Source organism: Cyclopterus lumpus, chromosome 15 (genome assembly GCF_009769545.1).
Source record: "Cyclopterus lumpus isolate fCycLum1 chromosome 15, fCycLum1.pri, whole genome shotgun sequence".
NCBI classification, from domain to species: Eukaryota; Metazoa; Chordata; class Actinopteri; order Perciformes; family Cyclopteridae; genus Cyclopterus; species Cyclopterus lumpus.
In genome coordinates this window covers 10499881-10524618 of record NC_046980.1, presented here as the reverse complement: position 1 = coordinate 10524618, position 24738 = coordinate 10499881, and the positions used below count along the sequence as shown (strand labels likewise).

At 38.8% G+C, this 24738-nt stretch overlaps 3 protein-coding genes across 4 annotated transcripts; 2 read left to right on the top strand and 1 right to left on the bottom strand.

The window, feature by feature from the left end:
- The first annotated feature begins 809 nt into the window (after window positions 1–809).
- Window positions 810–3703, top strand: comtd1 (catechol-O-methyltransferase domain containing 1). Of its 2 annotated transcripts, none has more exons than XM_034552353.1 (7): window positions 810–924; window positions 1024–1142; window positions 1765–1870; window positions 2548–2666; window positions 3046–3100; window positions 3186–3319; window positions 3426–3703. In XM_034552353.1, exons 1-7 carry the CDS (start codon window positions 870–872, stop codon window positions 3576–3578), a joined length of 741 nt encoding a protein of 246 aa, XP_034408244.1. In that variant the 5' UTR covers window positions 810–869; the 3' UTR covers window positions 3579–3703. The 2 variants fall into 2 exon arrangements, with proteins under 2 accessions (XP_034408244.1, XP_034408245.1); XM_034552354.1 differs by having other exon boundaries at window positions 819–879.
- A 5872-nt stretch (window positions 3704–9575) lies between these two features.
- On the top strand, window positions 9576–12597 carry LOC117744229 (neurofilament light polypeptide). Its single transcript, XM_034552408.1, is given in 8 exon segments — window positions 9576–10611; window positions 10712–10836; window positions 11261–11599; window positions 11601–11813; window positions 11815–12023; window positions 12026–12167; window positions 12169–12472; window positions 12474–12597. Coding segments are annotated over 8 exon segments (2319 nt in total). The 5' UTR covers window positions 9576–9690; the 3' UTR covers window positions 12540–12597.
- Window positions 12598–14628: 2031 nt separating this feature from the next.
- On the bottom strand, window positions 14629–19583 carry vdac2 (voltage-dependent anion channel 2). The gene is made up of 9 exons (XM_034552384.1): window positions 19450–19583; window positions 18171–18242; window positions 18023–18072; window positions 17480–17632; window positions 17291–17343; window positions 16053–16280; window positions 15431–15581; window positions 15270–15327; window positions 14629–15011 (listed from the first exon to the last, which is right to left on the bottom strand). The coding sequence occupies exons 2-9, from the start codon at window positions 18235–18237 to the stop codon at window positions 14920–14922; spliced, it is 852 nt and encodes a 283-aa protein (XP_034408275.1). The 5' UTR covers window positions 18238–18242; window positions 19450–19583; the 3' UTR covers window positions 14629–14919.
- Between the last annotated feature and the right edge of the window lie 5155 nt (window positions 19584–24738).

Genomic DNA, 24738 nt, shown 5'->3' with positions numbered 1-24738 from the left:
ACCAGACAGTAAACAAATACTTTTAACGAGGGGAATTAAAACCACATTTATTTTAATAGATTAAAATGCTGCTTTTTTTTTTTTTTTTTTACTTATTACTGTGAGCAATGCTGCTGTAATCCTGTAATTTCCCCACTGAGGGACTAATAAAGGATTATCTTATTTTATCTTATTTTATAAACCATTCCACCACTAAGAGGCAGTATTGCACGACAGTGATAACACTGTTAGGTGGCATAACCTCAGCAATGGACTGTAAAATATTGAATTGTAATGTTCTCTCTGGACCCTAAACAGGTTGCTGTCAGAACTCTAAATCTTTTATGGACACTCCAAGAGAGTCTTGATTCCTTCAGCTGATATCACACCGGAATTTACACACTGAGGATGTTATCTTGTGAAATATACAAAAGTTATTATTTTACAAATGAATTTCAGTGATATCCAGTGTTGACTAATTGTGCACATTCAGGCAGAAAGGTAGAACAACAAATAATGATAAAACAGTCCAAAGTATGCTTACAAAACCAACTGATTGATCTGCTGTATTTTGAGTTTCACAGCTTCAGGATAAAAAAAGAACACATTTGGCTATATATAGAGTTAGACCTTTTTCTTGGGACTCTTGTAATTTGCAGAGATTTAATCTAATATTTGTTTTAAAGTAATACATTCAGACTAACCTTTCGATTTAAACATAGTGTTATCTATCTTACAGAAACTTTCTACTTTCGCAATATACCTGAAAAATCCCGCTCAAAGGTTAAGCAAAACAAACAGACAGAACTGTACAAATATAACTGACAGAGAATCAGTGGATTTACTCTAAAGCTGTTCAACTTTAACAAAGCCCAGAGGCCCCCAAAACAATGGCTACAGGTATCAAAGCGATGTGTTGCATTGGACTTGCTGTTGTACTAACGGGTACGATATGATGGTTTTGTATATAATCTGGCAGATGACAGATATTTCTTGAATTGGTAGTAAAGTGGTCGTTGCTGTTCTGTTTTGCTCGTCCGTCAGGTGTGGGAAAGTCTGCCTTCGTTGGGAAGAGCCACAGCGGAGGGAAGGACGATCCTGTTCTGCAGTATGTTCTTAACAACTCTCTGAGGGAGCACCCTGTCCTCACCAAACTCAGACTGGTAAGAGAACCAACATGTCTTCATACGCTCGTGTCTCATGCTGAGATGGAGGTGATGAGCCACAATCATTAATTTCATAACTTTTATTGTAATTATTTTGTTACTTGTTTTAGTGAGATGCTCCTGTATTGTTTACAGGTGTTTCAGTCTGATGCTGCTCGGGCCCCTGGTTACATCCAAGTTGATATTTGTTCCCTATGAAATTCAGTGCAGGATTCTTTTGATCACCTTTAGCTTAGCATGGGCAGGCGTTTGCCAACATGTATCATCATGCTGAAGAGCCACCAGCAGGCTATTTAGGTCAGATGAAGACGGGTTGGTCCTCTGGAGCTCCAGGCTAAAAACTAAAGATGATTGAGGCTTTGAAGTTGTAGCTCCTAAACTTTTGATCAAACTTTGGAATTGGGTACTTTTTAAAAAGTTGCTGAAGAAACATTTGCTTAGAATTGTATATTCTCTATTCTATTTTGCGTCCCATTTAATTGTATTATTTTTACTTTCTATAAAACAATCCATTTAAAAATATTACACAGCTAATGACGAGTATACCAATACTTGTTTTTTATTAATTATATCAGACAATAGAATGATGTGTGAATTATTTTTGATATTGTCATTTCAGAGAACTCTTGAAGACCCATGGAACATCATGATGGTTGCCAGTGAACAAGCCCAGTTTATGGCAAATCTCATTAGACTGATAAATGCAACTAAAGCTCTTGAAATCGGTGAGATATGTGAGATCAAATAGAAGACACCCACAGAGTGCCATGATGCTGTGAACTTATAATAATAGTAATAATAATAATAATAATACTTCAAATTTATATAGCACTTTTTTAGACACTCAAAGATGCTTAAACTTAAACCCCAGAATACATATCGTTGAAAATATAATACTGCTGACTTTACAGGACAAAATGGTTTTACTCTAAAAGCCATCAATCTGATTATAACTGACAAAATATAACCTGACAGAATCGAAATGTTGTTGATTCCATTCAGGCTCATTTGATGTTTGAGTTTGAGTTTTTATCTTGTATTTTGGAATTTTACCATTCCAATTTGAGAAAATTCATTTATTGTGGCTTTTAGTCTGAAAATGAGCAGTTGAATTTGATCAACTTTAATATAGCGTTGCTAGTGTGGAAACAAGAAAATAATTATGTATTTAAAAGCTTTTGAAATTACACAACCTGAAATTGGGAATTAAAACCACATTAATTTTAATAGATGATGTCTCACTGCTTTGAATTGAACAGTATACATATTTCAGCAGTAAAGTATTGATTGCATTTTTAAATTGGGATTCAGTTGCATGACTTGTCTTAGCTTCCATAGTATATCTTAAAAAAAATATTCTAATTATTTAGTGTTTCAGTTAACATTATGTTTTTTTCTGCAGGGATGTACACAGGGTACAATGCACTGAGCATGGCTTTGGCCATGTCCGAGAATGGAAGAGTGGTAGCTATTGAAATGGAAGACACCTATGTGGACATTGCCACACCGTTTTTTAAAGAGGTGAGAACATGTCTTACAGATTAACATGACTCGAGTTGTCTACAAGATAAAAGAAGATACTGTAAAAACAGTAGGATTTGTTCATGAAAGCTTTAATCTTAACTCGGTACATGTGCCGTTACACAGCCTCGCCCTTTATTGTTGCTTCTGTCAGAGAAAGATTGTGAAGCAGACAGCACACTGTTCATCCTGCATATCTACCTTCCGTCAGGGAGACTTTACAAAGTGCTGGTGGCTGGAGAGTAAAAAAAAAAGTGGCTGCTCAGGGAACTGTTTCAAATTGAGATGCAAAATCAATTCCTGTTTTAGCCTAACGGTGTCTTTAAAAGACAAATGAAGATCCCTGCACACCTCTCATACAGCTAAACCTTTTTTTTAGGCTGGAGTTGAAAATAAGATAGATGTACGCCATCAAATAGCCATGAAGACACTGAGTAAGTGCTTTTCTGAATAATAAGTCATAAGTTCTGAGAAAAATGTAATTTCTGCATTTTGTATTTTCCATCTCTGTTTCATCAGATGAACTGATAGCAGCCGGGGAAGCTGGAACATATGACTTTGTGTTCATCGATGCTGATAAGTTCAACTACGACAGATACTACGAGAAGTCCCTGGAGCTCATACGAACTGGGGGCATCATTGCGATTGACAATGTAAGTACACTTCAGACCAGGAACTGTCCTGTTGTGTTATTGAGAGGTGTACAGTATGACTGGACTGAACAGGATTAAACAGCACTATTGTTGCTCTATTTGAAAGGTGCTGTGGAGCGGAAAGGTTGTGAATCCTGCGCCCGAAGACCTCACCTCCCAGGCCCTGGATGCTCTCAATAAGAAGCTACACCACGACCAGAGGATTGATCTGAGCATGCTCATTGTGGGCGACGGGCTGTCCCTTGTCATTAAACGCTAAAATTACTATTTGTCTTATCGTTTATATGCTTTAGTTGTTTTTTTTTGCCTTCTGTATTCTTTTTCCGGCTCCAACAATTATCTGCTAAATGTCTTTTCGAAAGCATATAAAACATAACAACTTGATCTCTGTGTCTAATGTCTTTACTGGGACAGCAATCGTAAAAGAGCTATAAATAAAACCAATAGATACAGTTTCATCAAAATGGCATAATTCCAAAATCAATATATGCCAGATTGATGCAGCTCAAGATCAGATAAACATTTTTAAAAAGTGGATTTCTTTGTAACAGAACATGAAACATCAACAGGCTGATACAAACGGCTCTACTTACATTACACTGGGACCACAACAGCCCAAACATCAACATATAATGATACAAAGCCAAATACATATTGCAAAGAAGTTACAGTTAAGCTCTTTATAGTGAGATGAACGTAGTAACCTTTATTTGTGTATGTTGTTTCACTACTAAGTGTCTTGAATTATTGTTTTTATATACATGACACGTTCTTCTATTACTGGGTTTGAAATAGTAAACCTTAAAACTACAGTACAGTTCAAAAGGTAAAACATTGTTGCTCTAGTAGCTGAAGGCAGGCAGGAGTCAGGACTCCCTTTCTTTAAAAACAAGTAAAGATGGCTGCAGAGCACAAACAAGGAGGGCATTATTTGAGTCTACAAAAGCCTGAGGTGTTTATGGTCCAATGTGGTATTTTTATACGATTTACCAGCAAAATAGCAACAAGGAGAAAATTGAAAGCTTAATTGTATGCTTTCATAGAACATGCAATGTGATTAACATTACACAGACTGTAACACAACTCTGTCATGACCGAACTATGGACTTGAACCCAAATGGGCGACTCGAGGCAAAGTTTCAACAAAAAAAATCACAGTTTAATAAACTGGAAAAACAAACTGAAAACAAACATGAACAAAGTAGCAAAATAACAAGACCTGGTAAATGGAAAATGGCATGGATAACGCTGGTTCTCTGGGACAAAGGACAAGACGAACTGGCCCAGGACAAAGGGAGACGCAGACACTATACACACACAGGGTAAGGGCACAGGTGAAAACAATCAGGGGTGAGGCAGACAATCAGACCAAAGGAGAAACACACAGGGGAAGGAGAAGGTTTGCCTGAAACGAGAGGAAAGTTAATTTTCAAAATAAAACAGGAAATCACGAGACAACATGGACACAAGACAAATTGATTAAACTAACTTGACAGTGTTTCTTGGACATGACAAACTCAAATAGCAATCATATTTCACCTTTTACTACTAATAGCAGTTGCAGTAAAGTTGATGTTTATGATTATCTAATGAATTTGAGAGGAAAGTTGCAGATTTTATGAGGACATACAATGAAAACAGAAAACATTGGCAATATAAGTACTCAGGTATATTAATTTAAAAAAGGAATATTACAGTGTAGAAATACTTTGTTGAAAGTATCTGAGAATGTATTACTTAGGTATAAAGTCTACTATTCATGTTTATGAGGTCCTGGGACAGGGATGTTGTATGTGTACCGATTGTAAATCCCTCTGAGGCAAATTTGTAATTTGTGATATTGGGCTATAATAAACTGAATTGAGTTGAATGTACAAACAGTGGAAATACAACTGTTTAGAAATAGTCATTTACAAGTAAAAGTGCCCTCTTAATGCTACTTAAGTAAAGGTTTTTAAACCCTGAGCTATTTTCTAGTTTTCTGCTGGAAATAACATACCCAAACTAAAAAGGGTGTATCTCTGCAACCACAAAGGCTATTTGAATAATGTCAGTGTTATAATAAAGGAAAACCATGTGTGCTTTTGTTCATATGTGTACATATTATTATATGTGTTACTGGTTAAGAGTAAATAAAGATGAAAGTCAAGCAAAAGTTGAATTTCCAGGTTCGCCTATAAAAAAAAAGCACTTTCAGGATGATTATCGCTTTCAGGATAAAAACCACAGAGGTCTTAGCACAATATGGGACCAGTCTCTCTGCAAAGTTTGACTTTGAAAAAGTAAAGCAGAACAAAGTTAGAGAGGTTTTAGTACAGATTACAATTAGGCGAAATGGGCATTTGGGCAATTTGAATTTTCTCATGTACCAAACCATATATGTCACTTGTATATTACTTATGGTGTTCAATACATCCAAATATAGCAGTCTTTGTTGATTAGAAGAAGAAAAATGAATTTTTTAATAAAAAGCCAAAGATAAGCAACATTTGTGATAAGCACTAAAGCGATTCATGTTGCTGTGTTCTTTGGCTCATATCTCGGTGATGCTTTGGAACAGAAGGATTTTCAAAAGATATGTAGAATCTGTGTGGAGTCCTCTTGCTTTTTGCTATATGGCTTTTTCTGATAGCACCGAGCTACGGGTTGCTACCGGAAACGTGCTGAGTGGGCTGACTCCTGACAAAATGATGATTATGATATTTTCATACTTCTTTCAGTTGGTGTTTGAGTTGTGTGGAAATGGCTTACTGATTATTGTAGCCCAAGTTCTCTTCTTTAATTTGATGTACAACATCAATATATTTGCTCATGTTTATTGTAAGGTTTTACACAGCCTAACTAGAATGTGTAAATCGCCACCCAATTGGGTGATGTGGGGCTTAAAAGGTTAAAGTATTGTAAGATAAATGTAGGCCTGATTAGATGCAGTGGAGGAAACTATATGTTGAATATTTCTCTTTCAAAATGTATTGAAATGCAAGTGTTATTAAGTAGCATCACCTGCATGCACCGAAGAACCTCAAGTACTGAGTTACATTCCACCACTGAAATAAAATAACATATGCAACCCAATTACTTGATTTCAGGCTTTTCTTCTGGATTTAGATGCCATTAAGATTTCCACACCATACTATAAAAGAGTGAGTTTAAATCTGCGAATGAACTATGAGAAAACCTTTGAAAGGACGGGACACGTGACGTATAAGTCGTCCTCTGCGATACATTAATGAAGTTCATGAAGAAGCTGAAGAGGCTACTGAATTCAAAATATGTTTCCAATTATTCAGCGTTAACCACAACGCATCCGGTATTGAGAAGAATATCTAACCTTAGAGAGTCAGCACAGAGAAGATGTTGTCTCAGTTCTGTGTAACCTCCTCTCCTTCCAACATGTCGTCCATGGAGGCCACACATCTACCAGTGTGTAACAAATAAAAGCAGCCGTCTGAACATGCAGCCCAATAACAAACTTTTATAGAATCTTTAGTTATATTCAAAGCAAGAAATGACCCAAGGAAGTGGATGTCAGAATAATGTACACTACATACTCCAGTACGGGAGGTGGCGTTCTTCGCTTTAAAAGATGGACTCCATATGTGAACAAACTTCTCTGTTTCTTATTCTGAGCAGGTCTCCTCATGTGTGGAAAGTTTGAAGGCGGATGAAACGATGTGCATTTCCCTCTCCACTGTTTTGAAGTCTTGGAAATGGCCTTGAAAACTCCCCATGCAGCGCCCCTAACATGGATGAGTGTACCTGTGGAGGTGATAAGCTGATGCTGTGGCTTCTTTCAGGGTTTGAGAATGTTACCCTCCATCTGGCTTGAAGGAAACTGCAACCTTCTCCTTAGATCATTCATTCGTGCAGTCACATCAACAGCAAATGCAAGATTTGCCATCCAGTTTCCATCCGAGAGCTCTGGGACGTCCTCGCCTTTCTTCACTCAAACCTCTTGCATCTCTGCTCTCAGGTTCTGTGCTCTTTTGAGCCCCTTGCCCAGGCTGGGACTCACAAATGTACTAACGCATGGAAAGAGAGTCGCTTTTAAAATAAAAGCAATGCAGCTCTATTCCGTTCATGATTACTTACACTTCTTGACATTTTACTCCAAATTTCCCATTGACGTCCCGTTGTGACAGTTCTGATTGGATAGTTTACAACGTCCTGCAACTGAAGACAGATAAGACTTGGTAATTGGTCCTGATCATATTTCTAAGAGTGTCACAGCTGCCACCCCAGCACCACTAACAACAAACGCAAAACACTCAGCGAGACACTCGCCGGTCTCTTCTTGATGTCTTTATTGTCACAGGCGACAGACAAAATGGTCGCCGCTGCTAAAATTAGTCTCCATTCTATTTTCAGATTTTTGTCAACATGACATTTGAGTCAATCATCTGTTCTCTGTGTGAGGAGAGAAATGTGGATTTTCTTCCAGTTCAATGCATTCATGAATGTTATCAAAACAAAATGTGTAGTTTTTATAAGCAGAACTTAAAATGGGAATGGAATATTACTCTATCAACTGTGGTCTCTTTATGAAAAGTACATATCTATTTTATTATTTTATTTTATTTTATTATGCATCCTGTTGTATTTATATATAATTATTGTGTTAATTAATTAGCATTACAGCAATATAAACACAACATTTTGAATGTATGCCTATATATGCCACAATTTATTGGCATATCATTTATGCCAATAAATTGTGATTGAAAAAAATATTTCAAATTATAAAACTGTATTCATACTGTAGAGCATTTAAACAATTTGACACATGACAACATATTTTTTTTTAAACTTGAATTTATTTTTAATGCTATCATCACTAATATGTACATATATTTTGTACATATCTGGACTGAAGGGGGACTGCTCCGTTTGGTCCAGGCTGGCGGTCAAGTCGTCCTGCACTGCAGCGATGATCAGGTCCAGCAGGAGGGGTCAGTGCTGGAGTCACAGCAGAGTCTGGTTCTATGGGGCCTTCTTTTTCTTAACGTCAGTTATAGAGGTTCAGCAATGGTCGTGAGTCTGGTTCTCTGGTGGGTTCTGGGTCGCGAGCAAAGACACACGTAACACATACTATGACATTATATATGACACTCTTACATTTTGTCACGTAGGCATACTATACAATGTAAAATTATGTATGGATATTTATGCCATTTGAATGGAATACTGTGACATTTCTATGGCTACAATAACTACAAATGTTACTTCAACAGCTATGTAACTACTACAACTACAACTAAAACTACTAAAACTACTATTATTAGTTGATTTGAGATCCAGGTGTGTGTTCCATGCGCTCCAGTTCTGCTCTCCTAGGCCCTTCAAGTCCCTTGGTTCATTCAGCAGTCTGGACATCAACATTTACAGAACATGTGAAGTCTCTCCTGTTGCATTAACAGACCCTGATTGAACACTTTCAAACAGACCTTTTACACCCTTTTTAATGGAAGATATTTTAAAACCATAGACAACACAAAGCACAGATGGGCATATTGAGTCATACATAGATAATCTGATTACGTAATCACAATGTGCTTTGTGGAATGATGAAAGGAGACATTACTTACATGTAAGTACATCTCCTTTAAGTCACAAGCTGACAACATGGGGACCTTCACTGTCTACAAGTCCAATCATTTAGTAACAAATGTAGCAAGCAATAAAATCAAATACAAATCAAAGACAAATAAACACATTCATGTCCAAGTAGTTGGACACATACTATGCAATTACCCTTCACCACCTTCTTCCATCCACAGAACAAAAGGCTAAAATGCCACACAAATATATTTAAAAGCCACACAAAGAAATTAAAATCAAAGTATCAAGAGAATATGATGCTCTCCTGGTCTTTCCTTCCTCTGTGACTTTGTCCAGCATTGATCTCGTCTTGGAGCTGTTTCAGATGAGTCTCCTTGTGGTTCTCCAGCGGCTCCTCCAGCGTTTTCTGGACAACGGAAATGCACAAAAAAAGAAAACACATCACAGACACACAATCATTCAGATATTTAATGAACATCCTGTCATTTGTCTCCAGCCGTGTAGTGGAGGAAGTATTACTAATATTACTAATAATACTGTTAATATTATACCAGTAATAATAGTAATATATAGAATATAAATAGTAATAATAATGCACAGAGAGGGTTCGTTGTTTTGAGACTGAAATCCACAGCCCACGTGACTGCCGTCTGCGTCAAACGTAAGCGTAAGCGCTCATTAAACCGTCAGCTGATGCTACACCTTTTCAGCACCGCGGTCAGCTCCGTTCTGCATACCGAGCAGATGGCGACGGTTTATAAGAAGCCCGCATCCCTGCACCGGAGATTCACCACGACAGGCTGAGTCCCATCATGGCTAACCGATTACTCTCACCGCGCAGGATCACTCGAGAAGAGTATATATTACAATACAAGTCAACGCGTCCGGTATTGGAAACCAGCGTCGTGTCCTCGGGCATGAATTCAATCAACCCGCTATCTGGGAAGTTTAAGGAGAAAGAAGTGATGCATGGCTTGAATGGTCGTCTTGCGGGATTCATAGAGAATGTGCACCATCTGGAGTACCAGAATCATCTGCTGGAGAGAGAGATTGTGGAGATCAAGGGGAAAGCCCAACCCGCATCTATTTGTAAGGAGGAGTACGGACCAGAGCTGAGGAAACTGAGACAGCTGGTTCAGGATATCACTCATCAGAAGCACCAGATTGAAATCGAGCACCAGCATTTGGAGGAAGAGCTGTCCAACTTGAGAGGACAACATGAACAGGAGGCGCGTGGCAGAGCGGATGCCGAGAGCAACATCGTGGTTCTTAAGAGGGACATCGACGGCGCGTATCAGGCTAAACTCCAGCTGGACAAGAAAGCGCAGGCTCTCGTGGATGAAATCCTCTTCCTGAAGGGACACCACAAGGCCGAGGTGTCCGAGATGTTTGACCGAATCCAGAATGCGCAGGTGACCGTCAAGGCGCAAGAATTTGGCGACCCTGGCGTCACTGCGGCACTGCGCGATATCAGGGCACAGCTGGAAGGTCAAACCGTGTCCGACGTCCAGCAGATAGGAGAAACTTTCCGATCTCAGTTTGCAAGATTAACGGAGACAGCTGAGCGCAAGAGAGAGGCGGTGAAAGCGAACCATCAAGAGATGCAGGAGTGCAGGAGGCGCCTGCAGGCCAAGAACATCGAAGTGGACTGCGCGCAAGGCACCAGGGAAGCGCTCGAGACGCAACTCCATGACGTCGAGGATCACCACAAGGAAGAAATGATTCATTACGAGGTTAGACGGATTTTTTTTTTGTAAGCGCACGATCTAATAAAGCCATGTTCAGTGTTCCCATGGTCTCCTGTAACACATGTTCTCCCCTCTCTCGTTGCAGAACACAATCAAAGAACTTGAAAATGAGCTCATCAATTGCAAATTTGACATGTCCGGTTACCTGCGGGATTACCAGGACCTGTTAAATGTGAAGATAGCGTTGGATGTTGAAATACTGTCTTACAGGTAAGGTGGAACAAGTTCACGTGGGTTAGAGTCACTCATTATTACCATGGGGCCATGTGTTTCGGGAAACGAGGAAGAATGAATATCACAGTTTTCCATAATTTCCCTTTTTAATCTTCATCCGTCATCTTCTATTGTGACATTTAACAATTAAACAAAGTGCAGTGTCTGATGCAAACAGTCACACTGGGTATCACATGGTCAATAATGCAGAACCCTTGCATTGTCCATTGAATCTAATTTAATCTAATTAAATGTGACAAAAAGGCAAATAACTATAACATTGTATTTAAAGGCACATATGTTATAGCTGACACCCTTTAGGCTTTTGCACCTGTCTTACTCGTTAATAACGATTAAAGTGAATTCAGTATCAACACTGCATGTTCATTGCAGATTCAAATCGTTGTCCTATGTCTTGCAGGAAACTTCTCTGTGGTGAGGAGGCTCGGCTATCCACGATGTCAGACACCCACATGTCCCTGCCCTACATCTACCGTCAGTCCCCCGTTTACACCCTGCCCCGCCTCAGCCGACCGGGAGGCCGGCACAGACGAGCTGAGCCGCAGTACAAGTTCGTAGAGGAGATCATAACGGAGACAACCAGGGAAATCGAGGTGTCAGAATTTGAAGAAGAGACAGGATCGGAGGAGACAGAGATGGGAAAAGATGAGCAGACGTGTACCAAAAGAGATAGAGGGGGCAGTGAGGAAGAGAAGGATAATACAGACAGCGGAGAAGAAGAAGGTGAGCAGATGCCTGATAGAGCAGAATCAAGTAGCATCAGTAGTGAATTTTGTGAACGGAAATGATGATGATGACAATGAGACCCCTGAGGTGGATGATGGTGAAAAAGGTCAAACAAGTAAAGAGTCCTGGGAGAATGAAGCAGTTGACAATGAGGGCCCCATTCTCATTGTGGCACAGATACAAATACTCAAAGTTGTGTTAAGTGAGAGCCTCAATGAGGAAGAAAATATCAAAAAGTATAGCTGAAAACACTAAAGAAAGGAAAGAAGCTGCAGTGACAATTGTAACGGTTGAGAACGATCTCTCTTCAAACCCAGATGATTTAAGGCCAGAGGTCTCTGCGAAGGATCAACTTCTGAAAAAAGCTGATGGTAAAAAAAAAAAAAAAAAAAGAGATGCTGAGAAAGAGTTTTATCTCAACTCAAGGGAATCAGCCGATTGACGAGAGCGTCTAAAGAATCAGACACGACTCAAGTGCAAGATCAGCTTCCTGCTTCAGAAACAGACGATTTTATAGCAGAGACAAAGAGCACTCTGTTCGTAAAAACAGAGCAGCTCTCAGAAAAAGCTCAAGTATCTACAAGTATCCATGAGTGAGGAAAAAGAAAACAGTCATGCAGACCCAAAAGGAATCAGTAAATCTGAAGCTGCAAAAGGGGAGGATAAAGTAGCAAAAGGCATTCGAGATGCTAGAAATAAAGATAATTCTCTTACAATTGATGTGAAAAGTCTTCCTGAAGTGGAGGATCAGAAGCCAAGCAGTGGGAATAAAACCCAAACAGTCCAAACTGTGCTGCCGAGGGAAAAGACAACCGGCGATTGAGAAATCAAAGAGTTGCATCAGGGGCCATCGAAAGGAAGCCAGGCTCAGACATCAGAGCTGTCTTGAGAGTTCAGAGAAAATAAAAGATCCTCAAGGTAAGATTTACTTACGTAAATACCCGACAGACTGAGAAGAAATAAGTGCAACTAAAAGCCAAACATCTGCTGAGGGAAGCGAGGGGTATACAACACGTCCACCTGAAATGTAACGAGACAGCAGTTGACAGGCAAATATCAGGGACAGCGAAGTTAAAAATAGAGAATGGCTTAACTGCAGATGCTAATTCAAGGTACAAGCTGAGCAAAGAGCAGGCGGCTGTGTTTCTCCTTTGAGGGAGCGTGATTCTTTGGTTTACAAAATGGCTTTGGACTTTAAATGTGATGCATCTTTTTAACTCAAATCATGAATGTAAAAGATACAAAGTTGCTTTAATTTTGCTTTGGTATGTGCTTAAAAATAAATGCAATACCAATCCATTGGATATTTTTGCTGGCCTCCTTAAACTCTATTGTGGCTCAACCTCTCGTCCGTCTGCAATCGACAAGTCAATGTGTGTGCTCACGCCGACATGAGTCTTTGTTATTGATCCACTGAATGGCATGTATTCATCACCCAGTTTGATTTTCCCCTTTGTGGCAATAAAAGACCAATAGCAACAATCATCATTTTACAAGGGCACTGCCATTCCACTCAAAACATTGACAGTAAATCAAATGTATTGCAGCCATGTACACAACATCCAGGCAACTCTGGGCAGGTATGACGAGGCAACTGCAACCAGTCAGGGTTAGTTCATAGCCAAACTGACTTGTAACATTTACTGTATTTCTTTTGACTACATCAGTCACATTAATAATGTACTTTTATTAATCCCACTGCATTTGACCCGTCCTTAGTTATTAAAGAGCAGTGGGCTGCAGTGAAACGCCCGGGAAACAACTGGGGGTTCAGTGTCTTGCTCAAGGACACTTCGACATGAAACTATGGGGAGAGCGGGGATCGAACAGAGTACCTTGTGGTTACAGGACGACCACTCTCCCCCATGAACTACAGCACATTTATCATATCTTGCTGCTTTGTAAGAAAATGTCAGCTGGTGTGCTTTTGGTTTAGTTTCCTTTGTAGCTTTCATTTTGCTGGAAGTCGTTTCCTCTTGAAAGGTTTTGAGTATTCACACGAGACATGACATTACAGTGCAGGTACCTCCATCTACCCATGTGGAGACAGATATACCTAAAAGCAAAGTGTTGGCAGTGAAATTATGGTTCCAAAATACTACTTCAAACACGCCACTCAAAAGGACACAGGCTGGAACTTGGTTTGGTGAAAATAGAAAACTTTGACCACATTTAAGACTTGAAAATGGCAGCTTTGACAACGCATGTTCAATTTGACAGAGCTTGAGCCGATTTATAATAAAGATTGGCATAAAAGTAGTCATCACAAAATGATCTTTCTGTGCACTTGAAATCAAGTGCACAATGTGAAAATGAGTATGAGGCTGCTCATACTTACGGTAAACATGTCAGATAAGCTGGTAAATGTAATGCACGAGTCCTGCCTAATAAATCCTTAGACAACCCTTCTCATCCCACTCTGATCCATAGGCCTCTGAAAGGTTAACATTAATTAGTAATATCACAAATAAAAAGAATGCATTTGTGGAGTTTAAAGACTTTATTGAAAATGTATACATACACATAAGGACCTCCAAGACTTCCTGTGGGCTCTGTCACTGCCCAGTACAGGAAAGCACTTTCCAAAAGTGCAACTTTGAGTTACACCTCTTTCGGACAACGATATTTTGGCATTACTGTGAACATTACTCATGTACCCCCTAGCTGTCTGTAGGAACAGAATGAAGAAAACAAAAAAATCTAATTCTGCTTGGTCGGCCAAGTGTACAGGTTTCTTTCAAACTTAGAACCGACATTAAGCAACCCAAAAACGGCCCAGTTTAAGCGAAGGTCACATGTGCAGCTTTAACAGATCCCAAACCCTGATTAGTTTGTCCTTGTGTGCATGAACAGGAAGGGTGCAGCAGTATTTAAATAGCAGAAAATGACTAGTGTAAGGTTTGTAAAATAAGACTGAAGACGACAAAGGAATATCAGATGGTCGAGATTGTAAAATCATAAAGAAGGTATGACAACACTCACCACACAAAACAGTCAACTGATGTTGACCGTCTAGGAAGTATCAAAGCCACACAGAGTTGATGACAGGCAAAGGGATTGTAATGGATTTCATTATTATGGCAGTGCCCGACAGAAAAGAATGACACGATTTATAAATAATATGCCACCAACCGTCTCCTGAATAGATAGAACTACAAAGTAAAAAGCCACAAAGGTAAAATATACCAATGACAGAAGCACCAACTTGAAGAGGTACTTGTCGTAGCCTTTGAACCAATCTCTCCAAGATATCCCCTTGCTGGTTAAGAGTTGGACACACATTAAGGCCAGATTCTTCTGATATTCCCAAGTCCCTTGCAGTATGTTGAAAGCTTAGGCTTCCAGTTCCAAGCCCAGACCCAGCTTGTGTCCTCCTGCGTTGATGTTCTTGCCATCGACCAGGCCAGACAGGGTGAGTTTCACACCTGCACAGGATAGAGGACCAACATTAGCCTTCACAAGTGCACAATTACTTTTCTCCAACTTGGGTTGTGACAATTAGGGTTGAAAGGAAAAGGCAGGCTGTTAAGAGTTGCTATAAATGACTATTCTAGGTCAAGTTATTTAAAGTGATTTTGCTCAAAACTGAAGATCTGTGTGCAAGGACTTGGAGCCATTCTTCATCGATACAATTTTTGTAAACATCCGCCAGGCGCCCGTGAACCTGTAGGAAACAACCTTACCTGGTCTGAGAGTCTGAGTGTACCCAACACCAACAAGGCTATTGTTATTCACTTTAGCCTATGGAGAAAAAATAAAAATACAAAAGTCAGTGACAATGAATAGTCACATTTTTATTTTGCCTCATCCAGCCCATTCTAAAAGTCTCTGCTGCACCACTTACGCTGACGGAGGCATCCTTGTCCAGCTGGTATTTGGCTGCAATACCAAAGCGTGTGCTGTTGCTGCCAGCGGTCCAGGCCAGGTTGACTGCCGTCTCCAGTTTGTCGCTCACCTTCTGGTAGATGGAGCCTCCAAACTCAGCACCGTCATTGCTTGAAAGATCATAAGCATACGAGAGATCTGATTAATAGCCAAATCATTTTGATTGAAATCTCCCTGCAGACTGCACCCCCTTGCCACAGCTCATTCCATTTTTCAAAAAACTGAAAATTGGCACTGGTAGTCTACAAATTTGTTATCACGTATATAATAAGTTTTTTTTTTTTTTTCTCCCACCATCGACCAATGAATTAATTGTAAGGTAGGTAGAATTTCAGTCGATCAAGATGTTCTTTGATTACAGCCCTATGGGAATCCGTAGAGTTTAGTAAACCAAAACAATGAGAGCCAACAACTGTGCTGGATGAATTATACAACTACTGGAAAGCTAAATCTTTGGCTGGAAATCAACATCTTGTTGCCTTTGTTAAATGAATGTGTCCATGATTTCCTAATTCTAGATTAAGTTAACTGAAGGTTCACCGATGATACAATGCCAACCTTGATGTAAATACACTACTTACATATTGGTGTGCAACTGGAAGTCTCCAGTCTTGTAGCCAATAGCAAAGTTGTTCTGGGTCATCTTGGATTTGGCAGTGTCGAAGGTCATCTGGTAACCGGCGAGCCACCCCTCGTAGCCGACGACAGCAGCTCCGTGGATGGTGGGGCCAGCGAAGTCAAAGTCGACATCGCAGCCCATGTTAACAAACTCGCGCTTGTAGGCGGTCTTAACTTTGCCACTCTTTTTGCTGTTGATGAAAAACACAATTTAATTAAAAGTAATAATATAAAGAGCATCACCTGCTTTCAATTCAGTCAGTGAGAAACTACAGAGTCTAAAGCTGGCTGTTCTTGTGGAGTTAATTTAAACAAGATGGCTGTATTCTCAACAATGTTGATAAAAAAAAAAAGAAAAGAAAAAAAGGCAGCATTATTGTGTGCATTTCTACTATGAACGTAAAGAAGAAATGCAGTCGAAGAGGGCAAGAAGATATTGACAATATGTTCCGCCTATTTTTCACAGCAGTATCAACTCTACAGTTGTAACCACAGTAAAATACTGCAATTTTAAAACAATCTTGCTCCAGTTAATAGCCAATATTGTGACTGCAGCTATGTGGTAAATACAACTGTGGTAAAACTGGAAAACAGCAGACCAAAAATGCTGATGGTTTAAAATAAAGATTGTCGATTGTTCAGACAATAAGTATTGTGACCGATTCAGGGCGGCCAAGAAAAAAAAAATCCCAAACTTTTGTTTAACCGTTTTAGGAAATGTATGTTGCAGCTGATTTTGACATTTGCCATGTCAAGCAACATACAATAGTGGTGCTTCAACAAATATTGTAGCACCCTTTGGTCTGTTTTCAAGGCCTTCCAAGGTGTTATGAAAGAGACACTATGAACATGGTCATATCATTCTAAACATTTCAAGTAGCAGACAGGATATGGATTTCTTTTTCTCCAAAGGCCACATTGATGGAACACTGCAAAACTGATAAGCCACTTCAATTATCTCGTCCAGCTTGCGAGATGCTGGCAACGTGGTGGTTGGTTGCATATGTGAAAAAAGCCATTTACAGTAACATGATACAATAGATGTGTTCCATATTGGGACTGGGGTCACATGGACGACAACTACACTTGTCAGAAGCATGTACAGCACAGATCAGGTTGCCAAAATGACTTCTATTGAGAAGCAACAGTCAGTAAAATTCACATGGAACTAACTTTTTCCATTAATTATACATTATCTTACCCAGTGTTCGGTGAGAAGGTTGTATCAAAAGTCAACTTCAGTCCCTTAGCAATCTGTAAAACAATAAAAACACATTTTACATTAAAATTAGTGTGTTGCTCTGTCATGCTTACTGGGTAAACACCATTTTGATACCTATTGTTGAATAACAGGTGTAAAAAAAGAAAAACGTTTGAATATTTTCCTGACCTGATCTTCAATGGTGATTTCAGTTCCCAAGGTGTTGTCGGTGTTCCACTTCTCAGTGAAGGTCAGGCCGTATTCTGACCTCTTGTATTTAGTTTCCAGGCTGCCCGCGACTTTGCTGGTATCGGTGTTGGAGGAACCGGCTGTTTTGAATTCCTGACATTCAGCAATACAGTGGATGAAAAACATGAATGAAAAGACAGTGATGAATTGATCAATCATTATATACTTTGGCTGAGCTATTTATCATTAAAAGCTCAAATTATCTTAGGTTAGAAAAAAAAATAGTGTCATCTCAAGAGATGAAACAATGGTCAATTCTGATGTAACGAATTAGCAATTTTCATGTTCGAGTAGGTAGTTTATCAAGCCACCTTGCTACATTTATGGCTGCCAATGCCAATAAAGTCTTCTTTAACCAAAGCAAGGAAGGGTATGAACATTAGTTGCAATAACTTTCAAACTGTACATCATCCTATGCAAATTTAGCTAGTCATTACATCACTTCAGTTACTACCATCTTAACCCAAAAATAAATGAACTTACCACTCCACTGGCTGACTTTGTCTTGACATCCAGCTTGACCAAGCCAAATCCTGAAGAATAATGGATTAGTTAAGATAATTTCAAAAGCATATCTATGACAGTACATTTTCACATCAGGGCCACATGGTCAAACTGAAGGAAACCATACCATAGCCTTTGTTGAAGATGTCCTTGGCAGACTTGCCCAGGTCAGCATAGCAGGGAGGCACGGCCATTATATCTGTAAACGGAAGAAACATAATGTTCAAATTATTCTTCCACCATCAAGTCCAATTCTACCAACCATCTTTTGTATAAAAAAAAAAAAAATACAAAAAAAGGCAATTACAAATAGTCTATAATCTCATGATGCATTAAGAAATGTGCCTCCAATGTGCATTAAGGAGTGTGAATGACAAAGAGAATCAATATTTTGAGTTAAGGGCATGAATTGCTGTAATGAATGTACCACTCATGCCCGCATATATGCATTGTGAAGTATGTAAATGCTGGTATAAATGTTTTCAGGCTATACCTGGTACTTAATCTGGTATAGAAGATGCATCTTTATCTGAATAAAACAAGCCCGATTCCCATGAAGATGTAAATAGCTACCCCATCTGTTCTTTTTGTGGTTGCTACACCCATTGCGTCGAAAAACTATCTTTGCATTAGTGTGCATTCATAACCAATATCTTACTACCATCCTGTTAATAAGATGCATGAGTCTTCCTTGCCGCACAGGCTGCATATACTGTACTTTATGAGTCTGTGTCATTAAAAGTTACGTGTTTTAAGTGTACAGGGTTGAGTGAGTCTGCGCTAACATGTAGTTATACTTTTACTATCACTATGTTGGTTACACTACAAATTCCACACGTCTGGCACAGTGACAGTGTCCCAGTGCTACAGGTAGTCACAGCAGAACGAGTGTTTGGCAGCCGATGGACAAGGTTACCGAGCGAGAGAGGGGCCATTTTGCCGCACTGGAGCCCAGTTCAGGCCTGGCTCTTACCAAACTAACTCTACTCCTGCACGTGAATTTGGCAGAGACAGCGAGGCGTATCAAGACACATGTCAGTGCCAATTAGTGGGATGGGGTAATTAACAGAGTTATCTGCCAGCTAACTCACTACTGCTAACTAGGCCCTATGGAGTTAACGAAATGATTGCTTTGGTTTAAGTAATACGCGTTTTAAAACTTTCTCAGAGTAACTATGAAGAACACCCACTGATGTATCAGCAACATGAGAAGTGAAGTACAAAGTCAGAGTGACACGCAATCCGCTGCTTTAACTTGTCAGGTGTCAGACGCAGCATGCCGAGTGAAGCTATCTTAGCTAACCCTGCTAGCCTGCAGAGTACCGGTGTGCGTAAAGCTTGAGCACTACTTCTAGCGTGTTATGAAGTTTAGTAACAGTGTCAGGCGTAATATTTAGCTCTCTTACCAATAGAGGATGAGGCGAGTGGTTCAATAAAGTGACTTTAACAAAAAAGTTCCTCACACCGCACGGCCGAAGCAGGCGTCACCGGTAGAAGGGCGAGCTGAAGGAGACTGCACTGCAATGAAATCCAGACCTATCACAGCCCGGCCTAGGACCCATGGCATCTCCGAAGTGCCTGTCTAGAAATGGTTTCACGTCACGGCATGCTGGTGTCAAGGCAGGGATATATTTTTGATTTAGTAAAACTGATTGTTACGTGCATAATTGTAACAAAATATTGCTGATTTCCGCTACTATGACGCAAGCAAATAGCTGTACTGTTTTAAATAACTGGTTTGTTTTAATCCTTTGCACTTTTACATTGTGAGCTACATGGGATAGAGACTGAATCACAAGCCTTCTCTGACATTTCACTGATTGTAGTTATGCTGTGAATTCCTGCAACAAGAACAAATACAGCACATACTAGAAGTTGATAGTAGCTGTTGTTTTACACATTAGTCATTACTTCTTCAAAATATTTGAAACACAAACAGGAGGGTACTTACAAATGTCTAAATTGTAACATAACTCTTGTGATCGATGATGATTAAATGAACAGTCAGTGAGTGAGTAGTCTGATAAAACTACTTGAATCAAAGCACTTCTACTGTGGCCTGTATAAACTAAAACTAAAATGGTAGTAAGAATGAGAGTTTGCAACTTTGAGATCCACGGTACCCTGGAAGATCTAAGTGCACAACATTCATTAATATCTAATTGTTATAGCAGGTACAATATGAAGGATGATGATTTATTTCTGTGTTTTCTTGTATGTTTTCTGTCTGAGTCTGACTATTACATTAAAAAAATTACAAATGACGTTACCTGACAAATATTTATATTTATATTTAAAGCACTTACTATTAGGATTACTCAGTAACAGTTACATGGACAGGCATCTGTATGTCTCCTCTAAAATATTGATACCAGCCGCTGCTCTCTTTCTTCAGTCCACTCATCATCACAGTGAAAACATTGGGGACACTTGCATTGATGGTAACTCCTGTTCCATTAATTGATCCAGACGAGTCAGTACTCACACAGGAGCTGCCCAGTCTGCACCACATTTCACCAGGGTTATAGTAGCAATTGATGGTATGATCTCCTTTAAATCCTGTAATCTCCTGATTATGGAGAGTATTACTTGTCTAACTGACAGTTATAATGTGTATCATCTTCTGACATCATACATTACTATAGAAGGATACAATATATACTCAATCATAAAATGATTCCAGTCGCCGACCTGTGAGTCCAGTGATGATGAGAAGAGAGTTATGATGAACATCCATGCTGGTGAGTCAAATCAACATGAACCCGCACACTGCAAGACAGAGTATCTAATTCCTAAATTTCATAAATATGCAAATGCTACAGTTCAAATCTGTCTTACTTCTACTGTAAGGAAGTTGCCTTACAATGGTTAGTTAGATTATGTACTTAGATATCCATGCAACTAGTGCTTAATTCCCTAATATAGTTTACAGTAGACTGGGTATAAAGTCTAGTAAATTCAACATAAAAAAGAATCAGCACTCCATGTGAATTATGTGAATTTATTTAGAAACATCGCAATAGCAACAACTGAATGATTAATGATTTTAAAATTGTTCTTACATATCTAAGTATAATAATGGAAATATCAACTGTAAAAATATATAATAATACATAATAATAATTAAAGTTACTGCACAGCCAAACAATAACAGCAGAGGCAACATCTTGCAACGCTCACAATCCAGTAATTGAGATAAAAGAGCCGAGAGACATTTAGTTACATTTGTTGGTGGTGCTGAGCCAACTTGCTGTACACAACATTCTCATCTTCTCTTTCAACCTGTTGTAGACCAGAAGCAAATATGACAATTAGGTACATTAAATAAAAGCTAAACGTTTTTAAAGTACTGAACTTTTATTTACTATTTGAAATAACTGAAATACAGGAAGCAAAACAAAACTTTGAAATATTTACTCTTTTAACAGTGTTTTTCTTTGTGGTAACCACAGAGCTGTACATCACGTCCACATCACTTTCAGGATATGACCTCTGGGGAAGGAACATATTAAAATGGATTTTGATGGATTTCAAACTGTTTTATTCAGCTACACTTAGTAAAATAAGAAGTTAGTTTAAGTTTCCTTGTGTGACCTTAAGTGAATTGTATTGTTCAAAACAAATTGTGATTTTTGTGTGTTTGGGTTACCTGGGTTGATATTTTTCTCATGTAGCCAACATTGCAGTAAATGGCCTCCTCTTCAGCCTGTGTTGAAGTACAGAAAGTCTAAACAGTTGATTTTAGATTACAATTTCAAGCCATGTTAAAATATTTAGCATTATATGGTTACTGTATTATCTTGATAAAAATCCACAAGCACAATCTAGCAAGTGAAGATATATTTGATCAAATAGAAACATTAGAAAACCATTGGCAATGGTAGTCTTGCAGCTTACACTCTTCTACAGAGAGACTTTATGTATAAAAATGTATTTTTACGCCTGTAAATCGGTTGTTCATGCACTTTTACAAATATATATCACTGCAGCCAATGACCATGATCACACCTTTACCTCAATATTATGATAGCCTTCTTTGTAAAAATAGATACAAAATCTACACATCTTACCTTTTTTATGGCTGATGATTTTGCTTTGGTCCGTTCTTAAAGTTAAACAATGAAAACTCCCGTTACAGACTCAATGAGCAATGACAAACTTGTGAAAAAAATTGACTTAACATTTGAGAATTACAAACGTATTTCAATTGGATTGATTGAACTTCAGACTTTGACTTACGTTTCTTTTTCAACATAAACCAGATGAACAAGGCCACCATTACAATGGAGATCAGCAAAGTCAGGCTGATGCTGAGGCTCGTTAGGTCAATTGAAGCACTGCAGCATACATTTTGAGCACATAGTAAAAATAGTTCAGATAAATAGCCCGTTCTTGTATTAATCATATAGCTTTATATGTACATTATAATGGATTGTTATGTTCTTAGTTACAACAATGTCTTTAAAACATGTATAGAGAGTTTTATTTCGCCATAACTTCTTTAAACACTGCATGTAAATGCGAAGACTGACCTGGCTGGTCTGGAAAAGGTGGTTAAATGTTGTGTTGTAGCAAGTGTGGCTATAATTAAAAACAAAACAATGATTAGGATACCACCAACATGTTTGCAAATGGTTGTACTTGACAAATATTCATAATTTATATTCACTTGTGGTACTTACTGGTGGTACGTCTCTCAGTAACAGTTACATGCACAGGCATCTGTAAGTCTCGTTTATCGCACAGATACCAGCCACTGCTCTCTGTCCTCAGTCCACTCATAGTCACAGTGGACACATCCCTCTTCCAACTGATGGCCACGCTTGTTTCATTTATTGATCCTGACGACCTCGTCACACAGGAGCTGCCCAGCTTGCATCACCTCATTCCTCTACGGTTACCGTGACAATTGGTGGTTATTGTCTCTCCATAAAATCCTGAAATCTCCTGATGATCCACATAAAGACTGGGTGTACCTTAAGAAAAAAAATAATTAAATAGAAAATTAATAACTGCTAGATATGGGTGATGCTTCCAAGATATGTTTTGATAGATAAATGATTCCTTCAGATGTCACTGTTTTTGACTGACAAGGCATTTCTAAGAAATGTCACAACAATGAAGGCCCTGCTCACTATTTTTCCACCAAATTGTTAAAATGTCACAAAGGACTCTTACCTCTCGTGACTGACAGGCGAAACCTCTCTCTGACATCTGACCCTTTATTAATCTCCACAGCACACCAGTAATAACCACTGTTTTTAACCGTCAGGTTTTTTACAGTCACTGTGAAGATTCTTGGGATTTTATCATCAGAAATTGAAAACTTTTTTGATGTATTTTGTGTTTCAGTTGTAACTTTCGTAGAGCAAGACGTCCAATAATATCCTTTACACAAGTATTTCACATGGTTTGTATATTGTGAGCCATAGAGACATGGGATGGAGATTGAATCTCCAGCCTTCACCGGCACTCTACTGACTGTAGTTATGCTGTGAATTCCTGAAACATGAAGAAATACAACATTTGAACAGATACGTTATAGGTATCATTCCTTCCATTGATCTTTGTGTTTTAGCTATTCATACATGTTTTGTATTTTAAATTATGTGTCCAGAATATTTTTAATAAAACATGTGTGTAAAGGATCAACTTCCATCCCTAATGTATCATCGTATCACATGAGAGACACAACAAACAGAATAGGCCAAACCATTTTAGAATGGCCCGTTACTGACCTGTGAGTCCAGTGACGATGAGAAGGAATTTAAGATAAACAGCCATGTCAGTGAGAGCAGTCAGACAAAACAATATGACCTCTGTACAGCACACTTCCTCCTATCTTGGTTAATATGCAATATCATCTGCCTAATCTTGCCTCTTCCTTAGTAAAGCAGTTGCATCACATAAGTTAGCTGATGAAGTGATCATGTAGTCACATGATATTTTGTTCATGTTATTATTAGTACGCATTGGGCACAGTAAGTTGTCCATCGATCTACTATCTGGTTGGTGGATATTCTCCATAATATCTGAGAACCTCCATTTGGGAACAGTGGAGGCACTGGTGATAACTGATAAATTATAGACTTTGTTTAGTGGAGGGGTAAAAAAAGAAGTACGGGTGGCGACCGTTGATCAAGAAATCTACGTAGTTTACAAAAAAAGCTACTTCCTCTGACTCAACATGTCCTGCAAATGAATTTCCCCACACCACATCCCCATTTTTCAATCTGGTTTGCACTCTGTCTGCAACATGTTGATTAGGAACAATGGTGGCGGTTGCCAGATTATGAGCCCTAAAATGGATTAATTTGAAAAATAATTCACAGCAGACATGTTGACGTAAACAGCACAGGTCTTACTATAAACATTAACAATGGCACCATTTGATTCATGTGCCCCAGTGAGCTATGGCAGTGTGAACCAACTTGCACAATACTACAACTCCAAAACTGAAGCAACTAAATGGAAATGACCAGCAACACAAAAAACAGAGGGTTTAAAAGTTCAAAGTTCTTTAAATGTGTGTAGGTTCAGTCGTGGAGGATATTGTGTATAAAAAAAAGAAGAAGAGAGAAATAAAATGTATTGCCATACCATCTTTTACATCAATTTGTCTTTTACATTAGTAAACTATGACAACTCCTCATCATGCCCTTTTTAACACTTGGATGAGTCAGTATATTATGGAC